This window comes from Schistocerca cancellata, chromosome 6 (genome assembly GCF_023864275.1).
Source record: "Schistocerca cancellata isolate TAMUIC-IGC-003103 chromosome 6, iqSchCanc2.1, whole genome shotgun sequence".
Classification (NCBI taxonomy): domain Eukaryota; kingdom Metazoa; phylum Arthropoda; class Insecta; order Orthoptera; family Acrididae; genus Schistocerca; species Schistocerca cancellata.
In genome coordinates this window covers 32,553,738-32,581,322 of record NC_064631.1, presented here as the reverse complement: position 1 = coordinate 32,581,322, position 27,585 = coordinate 32,553,738, and the positions used below count along the sequence as shown (strand labels likewise).

Here is a 27,585-nt window from a genome sequence, read left to right as displayed (position 1 = left end):
ATACTAGTTATTCATTTTCAGTGACGAAGCAAACGCTATGTAGGGTCACAGGATACTTATTCCATCTTTTATCTGAGCTTCTGTGTGTCGATAAAATTGGTTCTGAACTGGGAATGCAACTCAGACCGCTCTTAACGCGGATTTTGATCCCTTCGTGACAAGACAGCTCGACTACAGTTTGTTCAAAACTGCAGATTCCTCAGCATCTCCACATATTGGGCGTGGCACATATTGGCCGGGCACTAAGGTTTTCATTATGAATTATCAAGCTCTAGCATGAGAACACCTATCTGCTGGTGGAAAATTATTTTGATTTTTAATGCATATTCATTCGTTGTCAACACTAACGATATCTGACTTTTTAACTCCCAGCGAGACATATAACTATATGCGAGATCACTGTAAGTTCAAGGGTGTTATTCCGAGCTGCTGGTGGAGAAAAATTCGGCAGCTGACGTCTGTTTGTATGTAGTCAACAACGATATGTGTGGGGTTCGATTACCAGTCAGCACTGAACTCTTCGTCATATTATTTCTAATTGAAACATGCTCACATGTCGCTGCTGGTGTAACAAACCCATATTTAACGTTCGTTTTCTTTAGAATATAACAGCTATAGGTGCCGGGTTGGAGTCCTGGGAAGAAAAAAATTAAATTTTTGTCTCGTCAGTTCAGTTAAAACATCTAGCTACTGCCGAGAAAATCCAATATATCACAGTTGATTGTGCTTCGATATCAATCCGATTAGGTTCTGGGTTCGAATCCCTGTCCAACACAAAGCTTTACCTCACGGCATTTCAAGTAAGTTAGTTGTGAAGAAGCAATATTTAACATCTCTGGTAGTTCGTTAACAGGGACAACAGATGCTGGGTAGGAATTCGCCCACGTTAAAAATTTTTACGTTATGTAATTTAAAGTTGATATTTGCTAACTGATACTGTCTAAAATCGAGGTATATTACTCTTTTTATGTCTAGTCAGGAATGACTGTTAGTTTCCGTCAGTCACGAAATCTTCATCTGCATGATCTGGGTTTGAATCCATATGCAGAACGAGACGGTTCGTCGTGTCATTTGAAGTTCATACTTATTCGCAACTAGCTGCTCGTGAATAACTTAAATTTTTAATGTCATTTTGTGTTAAATAACAATTACGGTATGTTACTTTGAAGAGGAAATAATGAATACGACGAACGTGGTGGCTCTGAGCACTATGGGACTTAACATCTGTGGTCATCAGTCCCCTAGAACTTAGAACCGCTTAAACCTAACTAATCTAAGGACAGCACACAACACCCAGTCATCACGAGGCAGAGAAAATCCCTGACCCCGCCGGGAATCGAACCCGGGAAACGACGAACTTCCTACGTGCATTACCTATCTGACGTCATAATGAGAGTGGTAACATTTCAGGTATGTCATTTATAGCAATAAATGAGAGCTTACAAGCCTTAAGGACAGTCTTATCTGTGATAACGTGTTCCCTGGTATTTCTAGTATCGTGGTATTACTTTACATCTTGAGTTATTGCGATACAGAGCAGTGTTTTCCAGTGGTGACTTGTTGAAACCATTTTCAATAGTCAAACGAGTGTACCAGGGAGCGATTAGAGGACCTGCTAGACAGTTGCGTTATGTGGGTTGCATGCGAATCAGGCGAAATGCAATTCAGGTCGTTCGGATAATTTTGACACGACTGTACATGGCGTTATGCTCTCCGAAATAAAGACTGAGACGAATGTCGCGACCTTTGTTGCTATTTTACTGGGTGAAGCATTGGATGTCAAATCTCTCACAGTTATCAACTGTATTCAAATATAGGTGCAAGGGAGAGATTTATCAAAGGTAGGACTTATTTATCGGCAGAGGCGACAGCAAAAGTTAGAGACGTAATTGCTCATGCTATATTTGTGCACAGTTAGATCTACGAGTTGAATTTGGTTCCGTCATTCAGGCAGCATTGTGTATGTGGGTATGTAAAGTGTTTTTTTCTAATCTTGTTGGTTCTCTAACAGTTTTTCGCGCATTCCTCGAAAAGAATAAACATATTAGATACAATACTGGTAATCGGAAGTGTTTAAATTCAGAAGGATGTTCCTGAAGCCACTCCGTAGCTATTCTGGACGTGTGGGGTGTTGCGTTGTCTTGCTGGAATTGCCCAAGTCTGTCGGAATGCACAGTGGAGATGAAGGGAAGCAGATGATCGATTCACCTGTCAGAGTCATATCTAGACATTTTAGGGGTCCCATATCACTCCAACTGCACACAGCCCACACCATTACGGAGCCTCCACCAGCTTGAACAGCCCTCTGCTGGTTCATTCATGAATTCATGAGATTGTCTCCATACCCGTACACGTCCATCCGCTCGATAGAATTTGGAACGAGACTCGTTCAACCAGGCAACATGTTTCCAGTCATCAACAGCCCAATGTCGGTGTTGACAGGCCCAGGCGAGGCGTAAAAGTTTGTGTCCTGCAGTCATTAAAGATACACGAGTGGGCCTTCGGCTCCGAAAGCCCATATCGATGATGTTTCGTTGAATGGTTCGCACGCTGACACTTATTGATGGCCCAGCACTGAAAGCTGCATCAACTTGTGGAAGGGTTGCACTTCTGTCACTATGAACGATTCTCTTCAGTCATCGTTGGTCCCTTTCTTGCAGGATCTTTTCCGGCCGCAACGATGTCGGAGATTTGATGTTTTACCGGATTCCTTATATTCACGGTGAACTCGTGATATGGTTGCACGGGAAAATCCCACTTCATTGCTACCTCGGAGGCACTGTGCCCCATCGCTCGTGCGCCGACTATAACAGCACGTTTAAAGTCACTAAAATGTTGATAACCTGCTATTGTAGCAGCAGTAACCGACCTAACAACTGCGGCAGACACTTGTCTCATATAGGTGTTGCCAACCGCAGCGCCATATTCTGCCTGTTCACATTACTCTGTATTTTAATACGCATACGCATTCTTTGGCGCTTCACTATAGATAAAACCGGTAATTTTTATGTTACATGCCTTACCAACGTTTTCAGAACACGCCACTGACGTACATGAAGATCAACGCTACACGTCGTTGAAAGCAATGCCACTGCCGATATTTGCTCTTTTGCCGGCCCTACCTTCAGCCAGACAGTCTGCAACTTCGTGCAGTGTGAGACCTCCGAGTTGCTGCTGGTGCGTGTTGCTCCCCGCCTGGGGCACGTGGGACTGTCGGCAGAGGGTGTACGAACTTGTGGAGCGGCCTGTGGCGGGACAGCTTTCTCCGAGGTGCGTCGCTGATAGTGCTGGGCACACGGTGCAGCGGGACAGGGCCCGTCTGATAACACACGTTACGGGACAGTGACCTTGCTACGGGTGTCGGGCTTGTAGGTGTCACGTGGTCGTACCTGAAACCAGAGACAAAATTCTCGTGACTTCACTAGTACGCATGTGGCGTTACCGTAAACAGCCGTGTGCATACGTGTTTTGAGGTTATCCATCGCGAGATTGTGCACTTCGACAATCGTGTTATGCTGTTTGACGAGAATGACGTATCTACATTCCACTTGGAAATGAGCCACGCACTACTAATGCTTAAGAAAGAACAATTGTAAAATACATCCTGTTGGGACGATGGCTTTCTTGAAATTTGTCGAAGCTGTGGTGCCTACCCAGAAGAGGGTGACAGAAGAAGTTGAATTAAAAAAGAAATCACTGTAATGTTTAATATATTTTGCGTAGGAGGAGCTACACAGGTTGCACGTTTTTGAAACATTACCGCTAGGAAATAGAAATATATTATTTACGGCCCAAACAGCATGTTTGTACAGAGTGATGTAGAGAAGACGGGCAACCTCAGATATTTCCAGAACGAGTAAACATATCGAGAAATGGTTTTCGATAACTTACAGAGAACAATGTCGCAAATTGTATGAGTTAGGCAAGTAATTTTAAGGTTTTAAAGCTCCAGAATTATGACACCACTTAAGATATTGGAACTATACAGGGGTGGTCCACTGATAGTGACCGGGCCAAATATCTCACGAAATAAGCGTCAAACGAAAAAACTACGAAGAACGAAACTCGTCTAGCTTGAAGGGGGAAACCAGATGGCTCTATGGTTCGCCCGCTAGATGGCGCTGCCATAGGTCAAACGGATATCAACTGCGTTTTTTTAAAATAGGAACCCCCAATTTTTATTACATATTCGTGTAGTACGTAAAAAAATACATATGTTTTCGTTGGACCACTTTTTTCGCTTTGTAATAGATGGTGCTGTAATAGTCACAAACGTATAAGTACGTGGTATCACGTAACATTCCGCCAGTGCGGTCGGTATTTGCTTCGTGATACATTACCCGTGTTAAAATGGACCGTTTACCAATTGCGGAAAAGCTCGATATCGTGTTGATGTGTGGCTATTGTGATCAAAATGCCCAACGGGCGTGTGCTATGTATGCTGCTCGGTATCCTGGACGACATCATCCAAGTGTCCGGACCGTTCACCGGATAGTTACGTTATTTAAGGAAACAGGAAGTGTTCAGCCACATGTGAAACGTCAACCACAACCTCCAACAAATGATGATGCCCAAGTAGGTGTTTTAGCTGCTGTCGCGGCTAATCCGCACATCAGTAGCAGACAAACTGCGCGAGAGTCGGGAATCTCAAAAACGTCGGTGTTGAGAATGCTACATCAACATCGATTGCACCCGTACCATATTTCTATGCACCAGGAATTGCATGTCTTGTGCAGTTCTGCCACTGTGCACAAGAGAAATTACGGGACGATGACAGATTTTTTTCACGCGTTATATTTAGCGACGAAGCGTCATTCACCAACAGCGGTAACGTAAACCGGCATTATATGCACAATTGGGCAACGGAAAATCCACGATGGCTGCCACAAGTGGAACATCAGCGACCTTGCGGGTTAATGTATGGTGCGGCATTATGGGAGGAAGGATAATTGGCCCCCATTTTATCGATGGCCATCTAAATGGTGCAATGTATGCTGATTTCCTACGTAATGTTCTACCGATGTTACTACAAGATGTTTCACTGCATGACGGAATGCCGATGTACTTCCAACATGATGGATGTCCGGCACATAGCCCGCGTGCGGTTGAAGCGCATATTTCATGACAGGTGGATTGGTCGTCGAAGCACCATACCATGGCCCGCACGTTCACCGGATCTGACGTCCCCGGATTTCTTTCTGTGGGGAAAGTTGAAGGATATTGGCTATCGTGACCCACCGACAACGCCTGACAACATGCGCAGCGCATTGTCAATGCATGTGCGAACATTACGGAAGGCGAACTACTCGCTGTTGAGAGGAGTGTCGTTACACGTATTGCCAAATGCATTGAGGTTGACGGACATAATTTTGAACACTTATTGCATTAATGTGGTACTTACAGGTAATCACGCTGTAACAGCATGCGTTCTCAGAAATGATAAGTTCACAAAGGTACATGTATCACATTTGAGCAATCCAAATAAAATGTTCAAACGTACCTACGTCCTTTATTTTAATTTAAAAACCTACCTGTTACCACCTGTTCGTCTAAAATTGTGAGCCATATATTTGTGACTATTACGGCGCCATCTATCACAAAGCGAAAAAAGTGGTCCAACTGAAACATTCATATTTCTTTACGTACTACACGATTATGTAATAAAAGATGGGGGTTCCTATTTTAAAAAAACGCAGTAGATATCCGTTTGACCTATGGCAGCGCCATCTAGCTGGCCAACCATAGCGCCATCTGGTTTCCCCCTTCAAGCTAGACAAGTTTCGTTCTTCGTAGTTTTTTCGTTTGACGCTTATTTCGTGAGATATTTGGCCCGGTAACGATCAATGTGCCACCCTGTATACTAACTATACAATGAAGACTTTGACGACCGGATTTCTTAGTTGCTGCAGAGCCTTCCATGTTGTAAGACCCTGGTCCAAGAAACTGTTCTCTTCCTGGCGTTTCGTCTAGACCTGCGCTGGACGTCTTCGGATTCAATCTGAAAAATCTCAACGTCACCAGGAGCACGGCCATACAACCCAGAATACTCTCTAGAAAGTAGACACTAAGACAAAAACAACCATGCAAACTAAGAAGTCATGCAAATTTGTCATAAATCAATATTCAAGCAGATATCGACAGGAAATACAAAATTATGAACAATGGCGGGCGATGGTCGAATGTGTGGTGCTGCAGAGCAATTTCAGCGTGCAGCTGGCGAGGATAGTAAACAGGGAACATGTCGAGACCGGGGCATAAGGTCCTTGAGAATTTCATTTTGAGTACCCAGTTGGTCAGTACGCATGCCTCGCAGTCAGGCAAGGGAGCAGTACACATGGATTAGAGATTAGATTAATTATTCATTCCATAGACCCATAACAGAGGGAATCCTCCTGGGTGTGGAACATGTCAGATAAACACATTACAAAATGTAATTATAAAAACTTGAGTTTCATTAATTTTAATGATCCTCAGTCAATAAACAGTAAAGTTATGTACATGAATTAAATTTAAAATCCTAATATTTACAGGTTTAATACTTACATCTGCTTTCATTAAATCCATCATTCAGACATTTGCTAGTTTCTTGGCTACTACAACCAAGTATTGTCAAAAATTAAAGTAAATTATTCATTTCAGTGATCCTCAGTTAAGAAGTCAGATTATGTACAAGATTTAAAATTAAACTTCCACTATTTACAGACTTAAGACTTACATCTGCTTTCCATACATCGATCATTCACACAGTAGGTAGTTACTTGGCTTTTACAACCAAGTATTGTCAAAAATTAAAGTATAATAAATTTTCATGAAAATGGTCTACTGCACCTGTTGAGAAACTCATGGATAGAACAGAAGGAGTTGGCCACCAAAAATTCTTTTAAATTGTGTTTAAATTGTGCCTTGTCTGAAACTAAACTCTTAATGGTTGCTGGTAACTTATTGAAAATATGCGTTGCTGAATACTGGACTCCTTTCTGGGCAAGAGTAAGTGATTTTAAATCTTTATGTATATTGTTCTTAGTTCTGGTATTGATTCTGTGTACTAAGCAGTTAGTTGGAGAAAGAGATGTATTATTTACAACAAACTTCATTAAGGAATAAATATACTGAGAAGCTGTGGTTAATATGCCCAGTTCTTTGAATAGGTTTCGACATGATGTTCTTGGATTTACACTACCCGTTACTCTTATTATACGCTTCTGTACTCTAAAAATTCTCTGTTTGTGGAGTTACCCCAAAATATGATACCATATGACATAATGGAGTGAAAATAAGCAAAATATGCCAGTTTTTTATATTTATATCCCCTATGTCCGACATCATTAGCATTGTTTAGGCGCTTTAGTAGTTCGTTAGTATGTTGCTCCCAACATAGATATCAGCGTCCGAGAGAGGACGTGTAGGTGGACTTGAAGAAGCCATTTGGAGTAATTGGCGGGTCGCTGGACATTTGAACAGCAGCGATGCCACCATCGACGATGTTGGCAGGAATGAGCGAACCATGGCCGAACACAGCGTCAAGAAGGAAGCGGTCGATCTAGAGAGACGACAAAACGAGAGGCCTGAGCAATCGTCAGAAAGGCATTTTTAGTTCCAGACTCATCATTATCATGGATCCGGTGTGCAGCTAGTGCTTCAGTGACGACACTGACCATTTATGGGCGACTCACAGAAAGGGGAAGGGGTCTGAGCTCACGGCTCTTCCCCCCTGCACCGACTGCCATTGACCTCTGTATGCCAACAAGCCCTTTTGCAAATGGTGTCGGCCACATTCTGCCAGGAACCCCATTAACTTAGCTGAATCCTACTTCGAAATGAACCCCGACGACCAGCGAAAACGTTTCTGCAGACGCCCCGGGCAGCACTGAGATACCAGTCTGAAAGTCCACACACCGTACGGCCTGACAACCAGAAAGAATTCCATGGAGCAATCATAGTGGAGCGATGAAGAGCGGACACTGAAATATCCGCATCGTTTCACAATAATTCCCGCAAACATGACGTCATTTTAACGTCACGCGTATATCGACGACCGCATGGTCGGCTATCGACTTTGTGACGAGGAAGAATATGAATGTTATTGCTCCCCGATTCACTCGCACCAATTTAAGCTGTCCTCCTAGGTTCCTGCCTAACCACATACTCAGAAATTGCTAAATATTTATTCCATCCTTTGTTCTCAGATAAGACTGAATGTAAATAAAAGCCAACATTGCTGAACATACTTGTATCACATTCATAAGAAACTAACAGAATGTTTTAATAACGCTAACATGAAAAAAATTGCATTTAACGGGATGCAAACCAACAACTTTTGGCTCCAGAAACTACGAGATCATTCATTACGGTGCTATGTTAAAACTCCGGTTTTGGTTATCATACCTGTATTTTACCTTGAAGGTTTGTATCGTTGATACGTTATTGACATTTAAAGATAAAGGTAATGTGTTTCTGAAAAATTTTCAATGCTGCATTACACTGAAACGGTATACTGCAATTTTTAAAAAGTGTGTTACAATGTTAATTTGTAAATTATTGACGACAATAATACACTCCTAAGAAATTTGGAAAGTTGTGGTAAGGACTATGGGAGCAGACAGCTGAGGTCATGGGTCCATAGGCTTACACACTACTTAATCTCACTGAAACTAGCTTACGCTAAGGACAACACACACACATACACACACACACACACACACACACACACACACACATACACACACACCCATGCCAGAGGGGGAACTCAACCTCCGACGGGGAGAGCCGCATGAACCGTGGCAAGGCGCCCTTGACCACATGGCCACCCCGCGCGGCGGTAGTCTGTGCTGCTATTTCTCTTCATACCAGGATCGCTTTGGTTGTCAGCCGCGGCACAGCCGTATGTCGACGATATTCTATGCCCCTTTTTTCCCCTTCGTGGCAGAGCATCCTGGGTTTATATTACAGCGAGAGTTCCTACTGCTTGTCTTCGTGCTACTCAAACCCTGCCGTGGCCAGCAAGGCCACCGGATCTCTCCCTAGATAAGAACGTTTGGAGCAGGGCCTTCCAACCACCTCGGAATTTTGACGATCTAGCTAGCCATATTCTATTTATAGACTTCAAGAAGGCCTATGATAGCATACACCGACAGACACTCTTAAACACCATGAAAAAATTTGAAATACCATTAAAATTAATCAAATTAGTTAAAATGTGTTTGGAAGAAACCATATGCAAAGTTAAGACACCTGCAGGAGAGACTGAAAATTTTAAGGTGTACACTGGACTGAGACAAGGGGATGCCATCTCACCTATTCTATTTAATATTATCTTAGAGAAGATTGATAGAGAATTCACCAAAACTAATCCACAAGGGATCCAACTGCAGGGACAGAACATTACTAGACTTGCTTATGCAGATGATGTAGCCTTAATAAGCACTTCAAAAGCTGAATTAATCAGGATGATGCAAAATTATTACAAAATAGCTGAGAAAGCTGGACTTCATGTGAATGAAGAAAAGACAGAATATCTAGTCATAAGTAAAAAACTCCAAAAGAATACACCACTGACCGTAAATGGTCTCACTTTCAAGGCAGTTGACCACTTCAAGTACTTAGGGAGTCTTTTTAGCAGAGACAATAGAGCAGAAATAGAAATAGACGCCCGTCTAGCAGCAGCTAATAGAACTTTTTACAGCTGTATCAAAATTTTAAGGATGAGATCACTTAGTACTGAATTCAAAATCCGTTTTTATCAGTCAACTATTGTACCAGTAGCATTATATGGATGGGAAGCTATTACATTCAGGAAAAAAGATGAAGAAAAACTGTTGATATTTGAAAGAAAAATACTAAGAAAAATATTTGGACCAATCTTCGATGAAAATGTCATGGAGTGGAGGATAAGGAAAAATGAAGAACTACGGGAGCTGTACAAACATAGTACCATTGTGGAAATGTTAAAGAAGAGAAGACTGAACTGGGCTGGTCATGTAGCAAGGATGCCGGAGAACAGACTACCCAAAATAGCATCCACTAAGAAATTAGAAGGAAAGAGAAGAAGAGGAAGACCTCGAATTAGGTGGATGGAGAATATCCGGGAAGATGCAGCTAGGATGGGCATCAACTCTGATTGGACAACAATTTCCCTGGATAGAAATAATTGGAAGAGGCTCGTAGAGCAGGTGTATGGTCGATAAGGCCTTAGCCACGTGTAAAGTAAAGTAAAGTAAAGTAAAGTAAGCTAGCCAAATTGACACAATATCCCTTAGGAATACGTCCCACAACTCTGTCAATCAGTGCCAAGCCGAATAACTGCTTGCATAAGAGCTAGAGGTGGGCCAACGCATTATTGACTTGCTCAACTTGTGAAGCTCTTTGTCTTGGGAAAATCATCCAATTTTTCTGAAACTGTAATTATTTGTTTGTCTGTGAATATACAGGGTGCGTCAAAAAAAGGTATACACACTTTGAACTGCCATAGACATTTTATTTCCCGTTCTACAAGGTTAAATACCTGTGAGAAAGTAATATGTTTCTTCAACAGGTGGCAGCAGTGGCAAGGAAGTAACTGTAACATGGCGGACGTGTGTGTGAGCTTTGAAGCGCGGAAGCGGACAATTAAGTGGTACTGGAAGGTTGAGAATGTAGCTGCGGTTCGAAGACAGTGGAGAAGTGAGTATGGTACAGAACCACCTTCAAGGTTAACAATTACACGTCTACGAGACAAATTCGAAATTCATGGAACAGTATGTGATGTGCATAAAGGTCGATCTGGGCGACCTCGTACAGCTACAAGTGATGATTCCACAACTGCGGTCTTGGAACTGTTTCAGCATTCGCCTCAAAAATCTTCAAGGCAAGTGGCACGTGAGAGTAATGTGTGTGCTAGTAGTGTGCTTCGCATTCTGAAGAAAGGCAAGTTTCGTGTGTACATCCCAAGGCTTGTGCAACAGCTAAGTGACGACGATCCAGATCGAAGGTTAGAATTTTGTGAATGGGTTCAGGAGATGGTGAGACGTGAATCGGGATTTATGGGTACCGTAATTTGGTCGAATGAAGCCCAATTCAAACTCAATGGAACTGTCAATAGGCACAATTGTGTGTACTGGGTTGACGATAATCCTCACATTACAGTTGAAAAGGCTGTGTATTTGCCTGGTGTAAATGTGTGGTGTGGTTTGTCTGCAAGGGGACTCATTGGGCCTTTCCGCTTTGAAGGTACTGTTACTGGAGAAACGTACCTAACAATGCTTGCTGACTCCATATTCCCTGCCATTCGTGCATTATACGGTAATGATGAGTTTTTTTAACAAGATGGCGCCCCACCGCACTATTATAGGGACGTACGAGCAAACCTGGATCACAATGTGCCAGGCCAGTGGATAGGACGCAGGGGACCAATCGAGTTTCCAGCACGCTCTCCAGACCTCACGCCGCTGGATTTCTTCTTATGGGGCACAGTAAAAGATGAGGTGTACAAACGTAAACCACGTAACCTGGACACACTTTGGACAGAGATTCAGGTGGGGTGTGCAGAAATCTCATTGCACACTTTGGTACGATGTACGGAATCAGTGGTGACTCACACTCAGAAATGTATTGATGCTGAAGGCCACCAGTTTGAACATTAATCACATTTTCAAAGTACATTTATTTTTCCAATTGGACTTTAAGCTTTCCATTTCCAGACATTTAACATTGTAGAACGGGGAATAAATTTTCTATGACGCTTCAAAGTGTGTATACATTTTTTTGATGCACCCTGTATATATCACATCTATCGGTTACTGTCCCAATCGGATATTCCACCAAGGTGCGTTTTTTTGTCATAGAAATTATATGCTTATTTCTATGGCGTTGAGAAGAGATTTCGAAGACTGACATGGATTCAGCGGGTGTGGAAATGTCATGCGGGTCACGAACCACCCGCTACCTCCGCCTCCTCCCCCCCCCCCCCCACCCCAAACACGTTTCAGGGGAAGCATTATATGTTATAGCCATAAGCGAAAGGCGTGTAGGGGACAATAGAACATGCAATTTATCTCAATAAACTTAGGTCTGTAATCAAACGGATTCCCCTACATCACCTATTATGACGGAGTGCATGAACACAGCTACGTGTCTGAGGACAAAAACATTGCAACAAGCGTTCCACAAGTTCAAAATTTCCAGGCATATTCCAAATGAATGGACAACCACCATCCACAATGCAATCCCAGGGTTCATTGACACAACAGTTTTGAAATACACCAAAGCTTTTATAGATCCCCACACAAAAAAGTCGAACTGCTTCTAGATGGGGGAGCTGCTATGTATTCCCGAACAGCCACTTGAAAGCGTGTTAGTGCGCCATCATGCTTGTATGACATACGCTTTCTTTCACTGAAAGGAACGTCATCCAACCGTAGCATTAGACGTTAACAGTACTGTAGCACTGGCACTTGTGTATAAGTGGTATCAGAGAAACCATTCGTTTCCGGAGCCGTGTTTATTGGGATTATTTGCTTGTTTCATTGTCATCTACACGCCCTTTTTCGTTTGTACCTATAATAGTCAGACACCTTGTAGTTTTAAATATATCATTTTCCAAATTTCACAGCTGACTTTCGGAGAATAAAGTAACACAAGAACCAAGTGACTCGCAAATAATAATGAATTCTAGAAATTACAACTAAGTTTAACATAGGACACCTTTCAGTAGCTTCTGTGAGATCATGCACACGTGGACTGCTTTACGACGTGACTGCTAACATTCCAGCCTGACAAGGGTGCACATCCCCAGGCCGAACATACTTGTTATCAGTAAGTAATCAGATATGGTTCATGAGTCCACAGCTAGAACCAGTAAACCACAGGAAGATGAGTAAGGTAAGACAGAAAGGGAAAGCTCTGCACTGATATGAAAACCTTGACTGTAAAAAATCGCAAGGGGGAAGTTGTTTGTTTTGACAAAATGCGCAGTATAGTTTAATAAATACACATAAATAAGACACGTCTTGTTTTCAGACATTTTAAGCGTATCGACATATTTTTAAAATTGTAAATTCTATCAAAAATTTTATTCTGAAAATTACATCAATGGGTACTTAACATTGGCTATTTGAAACTGAGTGCATTTAACATCAATTGCCATTGACTGAACATTGCTTACTTGCTGGGCGAGTTAAAGAAGTATTACTGTGAAACCAGTCAAAAATACAAATTTAATAGTTTTGGACTGTTTCATTTATGATACTCAGATGTGCGTTACCAAGGTTTGAAATAATGACATTAATAAACTCAAAACTTAATCTATGATTAAGCACAATGTTAAGGATGGGCGATAACATTTCTTCCCTCACACTGTCACAACAATTTAAGCAACCAGTGCTAAGGGTTGCAGTTTAACGTCCTTTACTTGCTTAAAGCGTTATTCACATTTACCTGATCAGCAAAAACTTCTGAAGCACATTCACGTTCAGGAAAATACTGAGGATCTTTATCTGAGTCGAAGTTATCTACGTCATCCTCAAATCAGTACAAATCGTCCCTGAAAGGCATTTTTTGCCACGAATATTACACACATTACTACTATTAACAGCCTTGTTTTTGGCACTTACCACTGTTTGCATACACACGTCCTTACAAAGTTAAAATCAGAGAGAATCTGAAATCAGAGATAGAAAGACAGAGCTGCTATTTCTCGGTTTATCATAGAGTCGTCAACAACATTCTAACACATTAAAGGCACACCACCAAAGAATTATTGGAATGGGACAGAAATTAGTAGATGTGATGCAGATGTACAGACACACAAATGATTTTAATTTCAGAAAAAACCTGGATGATTTATTCAAGAGAAACAGCTTCACAAATTGAGAAAGTCAGTCCCACGTTGGTCCACCTTTTGCACTTATGCAGGCTGTTTTGCGAACAGCCACGGTTTATCATATAATATGGAATATTGTGTAGATCAACCAAGTGTGAATCACGTGTTGTAGTTCCAGCAGCTGTGCAGACAGAGGCATTTCAGCAGACACATGATCGTATGTTGTTTTGTAATGGGGGTAAGTGAACAATAGATAAAAGAGAAGCAGAAAGGTTCTGGTAGAGAATAACATGCGCTGATGTTCAACAGTATGTCAAGAACTCCATTCTGTGTGTGCAACACCCTGATTTATGCCATCAAAAGACACAATCACAAAGACAACCGGAGTCTGATTACCCATTTCAAATGATATGAGCCGATATTTTGGAACTGTTTCGCAGGAGTCAATCAGAAACAAGTATGTGTTAACAATTATCGATCACTTTTCGAGGCATTTTAGTAATGGTAGCAACACCGCATCAGAAATGGGCACAGCAGCTTACAGTACGGTAAATCTTTGAATATTTAAATTTGGGCTACCACAAAAGATTATTATGGACCAAGGGACAAATTTTAAGTCTGATCTCATTAAGCAGTTGTGTCACTTACTGAAAGTTAAGAAATTATGTAAGATCCCACTCCACCGATAGGCAAATGGTCACACGAAAAGAGTTCAAAGATGCTAAGCCATTAAGCGAATTGTTAACACTTAGACTGTGCTGTATATTTAGGTTTTGTAGTTAGTGCCTACAATTCAAAGACTCACACAGGAACAGCGTTATCACCTTACAAGGTTGTATATGGACGTAAAATGCCATATCCGTTTGATACGATTCAACGAAAGTTGGGAAGAGAAGGTGAATACATTAATATATTTGCAAACACTCTAAAGGAAGTCTGGCAAAAGGTAAAATAGGTCAACTTGAAAGCGCTAGAACGTCAAGAGCATGTGGGGTTAGGTAAGAGGAATTTATCACAGTATCGAATAGGTCAGTGGGTCTTACTTGCGAACCCTTAAATTTCAAAGGGTTGGACAAAAAAGTTTTTGACGAAGTTTCAAGGTCCATACCATGTCGTCGAGGTAAAGTCGCCTGTAAATGTAAAGTTACAATTGCCTGGACGAACTTCAGTTGTACATATCAGTACAATTAAATTTTTTCAAGGGGCCATAGATTTCTTTCCTCAAGTACCAGCGGAATTGCCATGTACTGAAACTCAGAAGCAAAAGAGCAGAGAAATACAGCAGAATAGGCCATATGGGTTGAGATCTAGAAATGTAATGGAGATGTAAGAGATAAATGGGTAATAGTATGATTTTTTCTTTGTTTTCATTGACGTATGTAGTGTATTTAAGAATATAGGTATTTTTTGTTGTATTCCCACTTCGTTCTAAGGAGGGAGGAAGTACATGTGAATTATTTCCTCTAGGTGATGTTGCTGATGATGCTTAGATTGAGTTTAGCGAATGTTATGATCTTGCTCCTCTTCGGAGCAGAAGGATTTGTCATCCAGCCTATGCTGAATGGGGTTTTGTTCGCGCAGAAGCCGTATGTGGTCCTCACGAATGACGTATGGTCGTTGAGACTGACCTCTAACATCTGAGAGGTAAGTAACGAAGTGAGAAGTTTGGAAGATACGTTCTTCGAAGTGTCAAAGGAACCAAAATGGGGAATACGGTAGGGGATACATGGAGTGAGTAACATGGACTTAAGTTTCTCTATGATAAGTTTGGAGAGCAGATGCATCTAGTAACAGGTACAATCCCACATTTTTGGCGCAGAGGGAGAGAGAATGGCTGAACGCGGGTGATAAACTAATAAAAACCGTTGTATGGCATTGGAGATAATGATGATATTTCAAGTTTGTTTAGTACAATAGGCCAAGTGCAAGAAATAGGACGACATACAGAAACAAAAGTGGATTGAAATACGGCGCAAATTACAGGTACGGAGCAAGGATTGGTAAATATAAGTAAAATCATCATTATCATTTAAGACTGATTATGCCTTTCAGCGTTCAGTCTGGAGCATAGCCCCCTTATACAGTTCCTCCATGATCCCCTATTCAGTGCTAACATTGGTGCCTCTTCTGATGTTAAATCTATTACTTCAAAATCATTCTTAACCGAATCCAGGTACCTTCTCCTCGGTCTGCCCCGACTCCTCCTACCCTCTACTGCTGAATCCATGAGTCTCTTGGGTAACCTTGCTTCTCCCATGCGTGTAACATGACCCCACCATCTAAGCCTGTTCGCCCTGACTGCTACATCTATAGAGTTCATTCCCAGTTTTTCTTTGATTTTCTCATTGTGGACACCCTCCTGCCATTGTTACCATCTACTAGTACCTGCAATCATCCTAGCTACTTTCATATCCGTAACCTCAACCTTGTTGATAAGGTAACCTGAATCCACCCAGCTTTCGCTCCCATACAACAAAGTTGGTCGAAAGATTGAACGGTGCACAGATAACTTAGTCTTGGTACTGACTTCCTTCTTGCAGAAGAGAGTAGATCGTAGCTGAGCGCTCACTGCATTAGCTTTGCTACACCTCGCTTCCAGTTCTTTCACTATGTTGCCATCCTGTGAGAAAATGATTCCTAAGTACTTGAAACGTCCACCTGTTCTAACTTTGTTCCTCCTATTTGGCACTCAGTCCGTTTATATTTCTTTCCCACTGACATTACTTCCGTTTTGGAGATGCTAATCTTCATACCATAGTCCTTTCATTTCTGATCTAGCTCTGAAATATTACTTTGCAAACTTTCAATCGAATCTGCCATCACAACTAAGTCATCCGCATATGCAAGACTGCTTATTTTGCGTTCACATATCTTAATCTCACCCAGCCAGTCTATTGTTTTCAACATATCATCGCTAGGCAATGAAAACCTCATAACTCCATCTGACAAAGAAATCCAAGTAACTCCATTACCAAATGTAGACAATTATGCCGCATACCCTGTTGAAACCTTCCTTCTTCGAGTTGTACGGTGTCGCCATCTAGCGGCAATAATGAAAAACTCACATCTCCAGTGATATGTAGTTTGTGCCACAAACCTCGTATCTCCAGTAAACGCCATTGTTAGTGTGAAGGGCGAACACATGCTCCGAGATTGAAACGTTTTTTGATGTGATAGTAACTTTTTTGACTGGCAGACTCAACACTGCTTTATTGCTACAGGTACGTGTTAGTATTTCTAGGTATTGAAATGTATTGTATTTTAATATACAGAATTAATAATGACTTCCTTAAATACAATGTTGATTTATGAGGTTTTCATCGCGCATAAAGCAGACTGCACTTGGTACATAATTTTAGAACTTAACAGAATCCTATACATTCTACAAATGGTTCAAATGGCTCTGAGCACTATGGGACTTAACTTCTGAGGTCATCAGTCCCCTAGAACTTAGAACTACTTAAACCTAACTAACCTAAGGACATCACACACATCCATGCCCAAGGCAGGATTCGAACCTGCGACCGTAGCGGTACCGGGGTTCCAGACTGTAGCGCCTAGAACCGCACGGCACCCTGGCCGGCTATACATTCTACAGTAACTAGTTGGTTTTCAGCTATGGGTAAAAAGAGTAAATTCACTCTTCACCATGTGAAACAAGCCAACATTGGGTCATATCGTATAAAATCACCAGGAGAAGATTCTAGTCAGGTTCCTCCTTGTCCTCCACCAAAAGAAAGAGTATACCTACAAAATGAAAGTAAACCGTAGTTTTTATTGCTGTAACTTCAAGTAAGATCCTTGTTTGAAAGTTGAGGTGATTAAATTATTTAAATATCATTGATGACGTTATTGTTTACACTACAGATAATGCGGAAAAATAAGCTAATACAAAGGCGAATTCCACTTCTGAGTTTGAAAGTCTTTTCGAACACAGCAGCGAGGATGATATCTCCAGTAGCAGTAGTGATGTGTATGATCCAGATAAAAACAAAAATGACCATAGAAGTAACAACAGCACGGAAGACAATGATGACAAAGTTGATGTGGGAGTAAAAAGTACTAAGTAGCGCCGTAAAGGGAAAAGCAATCAATCACTTCAAAGTTTGCAGAAAGAAAAAGATATGAGGGGACAGGATCATATAGTAATGCAAAAAGATGAGTTTGGCAAAAAGAGACCGACAATGAGCAGAAGTAGGAGGGAAATGAAATCACGATGTACTTGTAAACATTCTTCCTTAAATTCGAACAGTAATTGCAGGGATATTACAGAAGAGCAGAGACAGCTAATAATTAATCATTTCTGGCAGGATATGTCTTGGGGTGAAGCCATGTCTACTACGTTCCAGTTAAAAGACTCAGAAATAATTCAGAATCTAATAAATCTCACTGTTCTAACACACTATATTACAATTTTGTAATAAAAGGACAGAGAAAAACTGTCTGCAAGACTATATTTCTGAATACTTTGTGCTTAGGTGAATGGGGTGTCAAAACATGGGCATCTAGTGCATTAAGAAGAACACTTACAGAATGGCCTCAAATGCAGGAGAGACCAACGAAAGTTTCAGGTGGACGACAATCAGCGTCAGATTTTTTTGCAGAGTTGCCGAAACTGGAATTGCATTACTGCCGTCGTTCTTCCACAAAACTCTACTTGGAACCTAACTGGCAGAGTAAGTAAGAACTACATTTTGCAAGAAAAGAGGACAAATCCCGGCTGCTTACAAACAGTATGCGATGAAAATAATCGTAACTTATTTTCTCCTAAAAAGAACCAGTGCGATATTTGTTGTTCTCGCCAGACAGGCAATCTCTCAGACAATGAATACTCTTTGCATATGGCCTGAAAAACTGAGGCAAGGGAAGCAAAAAATAGTGATAAATTAGGAGCAGCTAGAGTGTTTTCTATGGACCTTCAAGCACTTCTGCTTTCTCCAAGACTAAAAGCATCTGCACTGTACTATAAAAGCAAACTAAAGGTCCACAACTTTACCATCTATGATTTAAAAAGTAAGAATGGTTATTGTTACCTTTGTCACGAGAGTGAAGGTGGACTAACAGCTTCGGAATTTGCCGATATACTCATGCATTTTATAGAAACATACGTCCAAAATGACTCAGAAGCTATACACTGCCTCACATTTGAAATGAGAGAACATGTCCATGCCTAAAAAAATGCAGCCGTAAAATAAACTTGTTTACAGCCACCTGTGACTGTGATTGTGATAGTAGCAGCAATAGTAACAATAATAAATGTTAATAAACTGCAAAAATGTTTACAGCAATAAAAGTTTAATTAAAGCTACCAACATCGTTTCTATGTTTTTTAAACACTGTAATTTATTAACATTCAGATTCCAATATTTTGATCATTGTGAAATTATTCATTTCACTTTATATCTGTAATAATGTATCCTTACAGATGTTTCATAATACACAAATAATGCAAAGTTTAAGTGAGTATTTCTTAAAACAAATTAAACATTCATTCATTTCAATTTTTAACCATGCACTCGTTATATGCCTCTTATCTCCATCACTACCAGAAAAATAACCGTGAAAACCTCGGAACTCCAAAAACAGGGAGACAATTTGAAGTGCATAATAAAGTCTTATGTACAATGATCGGATCCATATTGTGTAGCAGAACCACTACATTTGACTAATCAGGTCCCCATGTGATTTCAGTAATTAGTTTTTTGTTTCTCCTGTAAAATTTGACCAATTTGAGTTACGAGGTTTTCATTGCCTAGCGACGATATGATCCATAAATAATATGAACAACAGTGGAGACAGGTTGCAGCCTTGTCTTACCCCTGAAACTACTCTGAACCATGAACTCAATTTACCGTCAACTCTAACTGCTGCCTGACTATCCATGTAAAGACCTTTAATTGCTTGCAAAAGTTTGCCTCCTATTCCATAATCTTGTAGAACAGACAATAACTTCCTCCTAGGAACCCGGTCATATGCCTTTTCTAGATCTATAAAGCATAGATACAATTCCCTGTTCCACTCATAACACTTCTCCATTATTTGCCGTAGGCTAAGGATCTGGTCCTGACATCCTCTAAGAGGCCTAAACCCACACTGATTTCCATCCAATTGGTCCTCAACTAACACTCGCACTTTCCTTTCAACAATACCTGAGAAGATTTTACCCACAACGCTGATTAAAGAGATACCTCTGTAGTTGTTGCAATCTTTTCTGTTTCCATGTTTAAAGATTGGTGTGATTACTGCTTTTGTCCAGTCTGATGGAACCTGTCCCAACTCCCAGGCCATTTGAATTATCCTGTGTAGCCATTTAAGACCTGACATTCCACTGTATTTGATGAGTTCCGACTTAATTTCATCCACCCCAGCCGCTTTATTGCACTGCAATCTATTGACCATTTTTTCCACTTCCTCAAATGTGATCCTATTTCCATCATCATTCCTATCCCATTCTACCTCGAAATCTGAAACATTGCTGATCGTATTTTCACCTACATTGAGCAACTCTTCAAAATATTCCCTCCATCTGCCCAAGGCATCCACAAGATTCACCAGCAGTTTTCCTGGACTGTCCAAAATACTTGTCATTTCCTTCTTACCTCCCTTTCGAAGACTGCTAATTACACTCCAGAATGGTTTTCCAGCAGTTTGACCCATAGTCTCCAACCTGTTTCCAAAGTCCTCCCACGATTTCTTCTTGGATGCTGCAATTATCTGTTTGTCTTTGTTTCTTTCTTCAACATAACTTTCTCTGTCTACCTGGGTTCTGGTATGTAGCCATTTTTGATACGCCTTCTTTTTCCTTTTACAGGCTGCCTTGACTGTATCATTCCACCAAGCTGTTTGCTTCATCCTACTTTTACACACTACTGTTCCAAGACATTCTTTAGCCACTTCTAGTACTGTGTCCCTGTACCTTGTCCATTCCTTCTCCAATGACTGTAATTGACTACATTCAACTAACTGGTACCTTTCTGAGATCGCTGTTATGTACTTGTGCCTGATTTCCTTATCCTGAAGTTTCTCCACTCTTATCCTCCTACACATGGACCTGAGCCCCTGCACTTTCGGCCTCACAATCCCAATTTCACTGCAGATTAAATAATGATCAGTGTCATCAAAGAATCCCCTGAATACACGTGTGTCCCTCACAGCCTTCCTGAATTCCTGATCTGTTATTATATAGTCAATGACAGATCCGGTTCCCCTGCCTTCCCAAGTATACCGGTGAATGTTCTTATGTTTAAAAAATGAGTTTGTGATTACTAAGCCCATACTGGCACAGAAATCCAAGAGTTGTTTCCCGTTCCTGTTGGCCTCCATATCCTCTCCAAATTTACCCATAACCTTTTTGTACCCTTCTGTTCGGTTTCCAATCCTGGCGTTAAAATCACCCATGAGCAGAACACTGTCCTTGTCCTTTACTCTAACAACTACATCACTGAGTGCCTCATAAAAACTATCCATCTTATCTTGATCTGTCCCTTCACAATGCGAATATACTGACACAATCCTAATTTTCTTGCTAGACACTGCCAAATCTATCCACATCAGTCGTTCGTTTACATACCTTATTGCAACTACGCTGGGTTCCATTTCTTTCCTGATGTAAAGCCCTACACCCCATTGTGCTATTCCTGCTTTGACTCCTGCCTGGTGGACCTTGTATTCTCCCACTTCCCCTTCTTTCTCACCCCTTACCCAAATGTCACTAACAGCTAAAACGTCCAGCCCCATCTTACTTGCAGCCTCTGCCAGCTCTACCTTCTTCCCAGAGTAGCCCCCATTGATATTAATAGCTCCCCATCTCATTACCATTTGTTTGCCAAGTCGTATCTTAGGAGTCCCTGGTTTGTCAGTTAGAGGTGGGACTCCGTCACCTCCAAAGGTCCGAGGCATTTTGCTCTGATTGTTGCCAGCATCATATTTAAAGTACCAGGGAAGCAGAGGTTGCTAGCCTTACTTGCCCCGAGTCCCATTGGGTTTTACCCCTAACGGCTGAGGGACTAACCGGTGGATTTGGTAGTCTTTGCCGAATGAGCACAAAGGTGACCACGACTCAGAATATGTCCGAGATGCCCAGCCTTATTCCAAAGTAACTGGTATCCCGACTGTCGGGACCACTTACTTGGCCACTCATACGTTGCCCGTGGTTCATGAACTAGGACATGACTACAGGAACCCACACCATGAACCATATAAGTAAAATGATGCATAAAATAACAGCTGAGTTAGAGTAATATGCTAATTATACAAAGATTACCACAAATAAGGATTTATGTATAATGCAGAACCTATGAAAACATTAACAGCAGAGTAGGGATATTTAGGTTGATGAGAAAATTAGAAAACAGTTCAAGAGGCTCTATAAAAGAATTGGAAAGAATTCAAGAATCTGTCCACCATGTTCCGCATAAACTATTAAGCACTACGCTGTTAACACAAAAAATATTTCGGCAAAGATTACTGCAAGCAGAAAGGGAATTTGCCGCAGGTCTGCATTATGTTGTTTCCCTAAATCAGAGCAGCGAAGCATTTTACTATCATGTTTCCGCATTTAAATTTTACTCTGATAAAGCACGTATATATATATTAACGTACAATACCCAGTCACTACCTTTAATGTTATACGATTCACTCATATGCAGTTGGATGGAGAGTTATTGACAGATGGATTAACGGTTAATGAAGTATTACTTGTACCTGAACAACGGGAAACGCACCTAGTTCTATCAGTAGAAGAGCTTGGTAAGTATATTAATGAAATTATTACTATTTGTCCTGCACGAGCAGTTCAGGTGGATAACAGGTCGTGTGAAGTACAATTACTTTCGGGGAAATTGAATGCACCAGAGTGTAAGAAAGCAGTTATGAAACCGCGAACACATTCTCAGTTAAATCATTAGATTTTTACCGTTTGTTTCCTTTTATAAGGCAGGCCTCCAACAAGGCAGTTATTCGGCTGGGCATTGATTGATAGATTTGTTGAATGTCCCCCTGAGGGATTTCGTGCCAAATTCTATCCAATTGGTGCTTTGGATAGTCAAAATCCCAAGCTAGTTGGAGGATCATGCCCATAATTCTTCGGACGTTGTCAGCTGAAGGTATATCCAGCTACACTGCTGGTGAATGGAGGCTTTGGCAAGCACGAAGACAAGCTGTAGAAATTCCCGCTGTGTGCAGGTGCCGTTATCTTCCTGAAACGTAAGCCCAGGATGACATGCCAAGATGGTTAACAAAACAGGGCGCAGAATATTGTCGACGTACCGCTGTGCTGTAAGGATACTGTGGATGACAACCAGTGGGGTCCTGCTATGGAATGGTATGGCAACAAAAAACCATAATTCTTGGTTATCAGGCCGTATGGCAGGCAACAGTCAGCTTGGTTTCCCCCTGCTATCTGGGGTGTGTCCAACCACGTCTTTGGCCTGGATCTCACTGACTGGAGCAGAATTGTCTTCAGCGATGAGTCTTGCTTCGAACAGAGCCACGTTGACCACTGAAGACACATCTGGAGACGCCCTGGACAACAGTGGGTTACCAAACTGTACGGACTGACAGCCAGGAGTGATGTTGGGGGATGCTATTTCTTTTCATTAGCAGGACCTCTTTGGTTGTCATCCGTGGCACTTATAAAACACAACGGTACGGCGACGATATTCTACGTCCCGTTTTGTTACCCTTCCTGGCAAGTCATCCTGGGCTCATTCCAGCAAGACAATGCCCGCCCGAACACGACAAGAGATTTTACTGCTTTTCTTCGTGCTTGCCAAACCCATCCTTGGCCAGCAATGTCGCCGGATACATCCGAAGTTGAAAACGTTCGGAGAATTATGGGCATTGCCCCCTCCCCCTCCCCAACTTTTCTGATACTTTGGCAGATGACTGCAATTTCATTTTTGAAATGAGTAGGTGGAATCAATCCAGACAAGTAGTATTCATCACGTGTTTCATGCAACGCCCAGTGTAGACGGAAAACGGCTGTCTGTATCCCGTTACAAACAAAATTATTTTTAAAGTGGAATTTTACGTATACACTCCTGGAAATTGAAATAAGAACACAGTGAATTCATTGTCCCAGGAAGGGGAAACTTTATTGACACATTCCTGGGGTCAGATACATCACATGATCACACTGACAGAACCACAGGCACATAGACACAGGCAACAGAGCATGCACAATGTCGGCACTAGTACAGTGTATGTCCACCTTTCGCAGCAATGCAGGCTGCTATTCTCCCATGGAGACGATCGTAGAGATGCTGGATGTAGTCCTGTGGAACGGCTTGCCATGCCATTTCCACCTGGCGCCTCAGTTGGACCAGCGTTCGTGCTGCACGTGCAGACCGCGTGAGACGACGCTTCATCCAGTCCCAAACATGCTCAATGGGGGACAGATCCGGAGATCTTGCTGGCCAGGGTAGTTGACTTACACCTTCTAGAGCACGTTGGGTGGCACGGGATACATGCGGACGTGCATTGTCCTGTTGGAACAGCAAGTTCCCTTGCCGGTCTAGGAATGGTAGAACGATGGGTTCGATGACGGTTTGGATGTACCGTGCACTATTCAGTGTCCCCTCGACGATCACCAGTGGTGTACGGCCAGTGTAGGAGATCGCTCCCCGCACCATGATGCCGGGTGTTGGCCCTGTGTGCCTCGGTCGTATGCAGTCCTGATTGTGGCGCTCACCTGCAAGGCGCCAAACACGCATACGACCATCATTGGCACCAAGGCAGAAGCGACTCTCATCGCTGAAGACGACACGTCTCCATTCGTCCCTCCATTCACGCCTGTCGCGACACCACTGGAGGCGGGCTGCACGATGTTGGGACGTGAGCGGAAGACGGCCTAACGGTGTGCGGGACCGTAGCCCAGCTTCATGGAGACGGTTGCGAATGGTCCTCGCCGATACCCCAGGAGCAACAGTGTCCCTAATTTGCTGGGAAGTGGCGGTGCGGTCCCCTACGGCACTGTGTAGGATCCTACGGTCTTGGCGTGCATCCGTGCGTCGCTGCGGTCCGGTCCCAGGTCGACGGGCACGTGCACCTTCCGCCGACCACTGGCGACAACATCGATGTACTGTGGAGACCTCACGCCGCACGTGTTGAGCAATTCGGCGGTACGTCCACCCGGCCTCCCGCATGCCCACTATACGCCCTCGCTCAAAGTCCGTCAACTGCACATACGGTTCACGTCCACGCTGTCGCGGCATGCTACCAGTGTTAAAGACTGCGATGGAGCTCCGTATGCCACGGCAAACTGGCTGACACTGACGGCGGCGGTGCACAAATGCTGCGCAGCTAGCGCCATTCGACGGCCAACACCGCGGTTCCTGGTGTGTCCGCTGTGCCGTGCGTGTGATCATTGCTTGTACAGCCCTCTCGCAGTGTCCGGAGCAAGTATGGTGGGTCTGACACACCGGTGTCAATGTGTTCTTTTTTCCATTTCCAGGAGTGTACTTAGAATATAGCGGTCCTCGATTAGTCGAGTGCTGTATTCATTTTATCAATATGTATTAACAGGGAGAGTAAAACACAGAGAATAGCCAGTACTGCAGCAGTGACAGTACCGTCCCAGTCTGCACTGACTACTGCTACCACGCAGCAACGCTGCTCAGTGGCTGCTGGAGTGTTTGGTTATTCTTCGTATTCGCTGCCTCTATTAATACATTTCGATAAAAAGAATATCGCCCTAGACTAATTAGGGGACGTTATGTCGAATGGACATGTGAAATTTCGCTTTAAAATCTTTTGTCCGTAAGGCCCATCGGCACTGCGTGTCGCATAGAAGGCGTGATGTGTACAGTATTGGTGTGGACTGACTCCAGCTACAGCTACACTTTCCAACGACGAAACTGCGTATATCTGTCGAAACATCACAGAAAATGCGCCCCACGACCCCTTAGGAGGGACACCCGGTATGTCGTGCGGAGTGGACGCGCGGTTTGAGGCGTCATGTCACGGTTTGCGCGGCCCCTCCCGCCGCAGGTTCGAGTCCTCCCTCGGGCATGGGTGTGCGTGTTGTTCTTAGCATAGATTAGTTTAAGCAGTGTGTAAGTCTAGGAACCGATGACATCGGCAGTTTGGTCCCATAGGAATTCACACATATTTGAACATATTTTTTGACACCTGCTATAAGAGTAAACGCTGTAGGAAATAACTGAAAGAAATAGGATTCGCCACTTGTAGTAGCTCACATAGTCATCGTCTTCAGACCTGCGTTGGAAGTCATACTGCTTTGTGAACTGCTGATAATGGTGAGCGCACACTTCGATTTCATATTGTGTGAATTATGACATTGTCAAATTTATTAGGTATTCGTGACTTTATATTACTTAAACTAATTGCATGACAAATTATCTTCTCAAATTTTTGGGTGAACGCTTTTCGAATGCAGTGTTTAAGTATTGGACAAAAGTAGGTGAACACCGTAAGAAATGCATGCCTGAACGAAAATGCAGATGCTAACAAGCCTGGAAGTTGTGCAGTTGCATTTGATCACAGACGGCGCCTGTGAAAAGTCACAATACGTTGCAAGTGTTTGTCGTTCACACGACAGTGTTCTGAATAATTTTCAGTGCATTATGACGGAATGAAGTGAATTCGAATGTGGGCAGATTGTTGGAGCTCATCTGGTGGGTGTTTCCATAAGTGGCCGAAGTGGTTCGTGTTTCGCCCGCATCTCGTGGTCGTGCGGTAGCGTTCTCGCTTCCCACGCCAGGGTTCCCGCGTTCGATTCCCGGCAGGGTCAGGGATTTTCTCTGCCTCGTGATGGCTGGGCGTTGTGTGCTGTCCTTAGGTTAGTTAGGTTTAAGTAGTTCTAAGTTCTAGGGGACTGATGACCATAGATGTTAAGTCCCATAGTGCTCAGAGCCATTTGAACCATTTTTTGGTTCGTGTTTCAAGACGTCGTCTGCTACCAGAGCGCCGTTTGTGTCTACCCTTTAATAGGGAATTAGGACAGAGAGTAAATCGAAGAAAGACGAAAGTAATGAGAAGTAGCAGAAATGAGAACATCCAGAAACTTAACACCAGGATTGGTGGTCACGAAGTAGATGAAGGAATTCTGCTACCTAGGCAGCAAAATGACCAATGACGGATGGAGAAAGGAGGATGTCAAAAGTGGAGTAACACTAGCAAAAATGGCACTTCTGGCCAAGAGAAGCCTACTAGTATCAAACATAGGCCTCAATTTGGGGAAGAAATTTCTGTGAATATACGTTTGGAAAAACAAATGTGTGTGGAATTCTATGGGACCAAACTGCTGAGGTCACCTGTCCCTAGTCCTGCACACTACTTAAACTAAATTATGCTAAGAACAACGCACTCACCCATGCGCGAGGGAGGACTCGAACTTCCGGCTGGAGGCGCCGCGCAATCCGTGAGAAAGTGTCTCAAACTGCGCGGCTACTCCGCGCGGCATACGTCTGGAGTACAGCATTGTATGGTAGTGAAACATGGACTGTGGGAAAACCGGAACAGAAGAGAATCGAAGCATTGAAGGTGTGGTGCTACAGAAGAATATTGAAAATTAGGCATACTGGTAAGGTAAGGAATGAGGAGGTTCTGCCCAGAACTGGAAAGGAAATGGTTATATGGAAAACACTGACCAAGCATAAAGGACAGGAGGATAGGATATTTGTTAAGACATGAGGGAATGACTTTCATGGTACTAGAGGCAGCTTTAGAGGGCAAAAACTGTAGAGGAAGACAGAGAGCGGAATACATCCAGAAAATAAATGAGCAAGTGCTACTCTGAGATGAATAGCTTGGTACGGGAGAGAAATTGA

At 42.6% G+C, this 27,585-nt stretch overlaps 1 protein-coding gene across 1 annotated transcript in view; it reads right to left on the bottom strand.

The window, feature by feature from the left end:
- The window catches only part of LOC126191178 (uncharacterized), a 93,030-nt gene extending 71,336 nt beyond the window's left edge, over positions 1-21,694 (bottom strand). Inside the window, exons 1-2 of the mRNA XM_049931953.1 lie at positions 21,062-21,694; positions 3,123-3,351 (exon numbers count right to left, since the gene is read on the bottom strand). Of these exons, the coding sequence (XP_049787910.1) occupies positions 3,123-3,351; positions 21,062-21,694 (862 nt within the window). The remainder of the gene's footprint in view (positions 1-3,122; positions 3,352-21,061) is intronic.
- Positions 21,695-27,585: the final 5,891 nt, after the last annotated feature.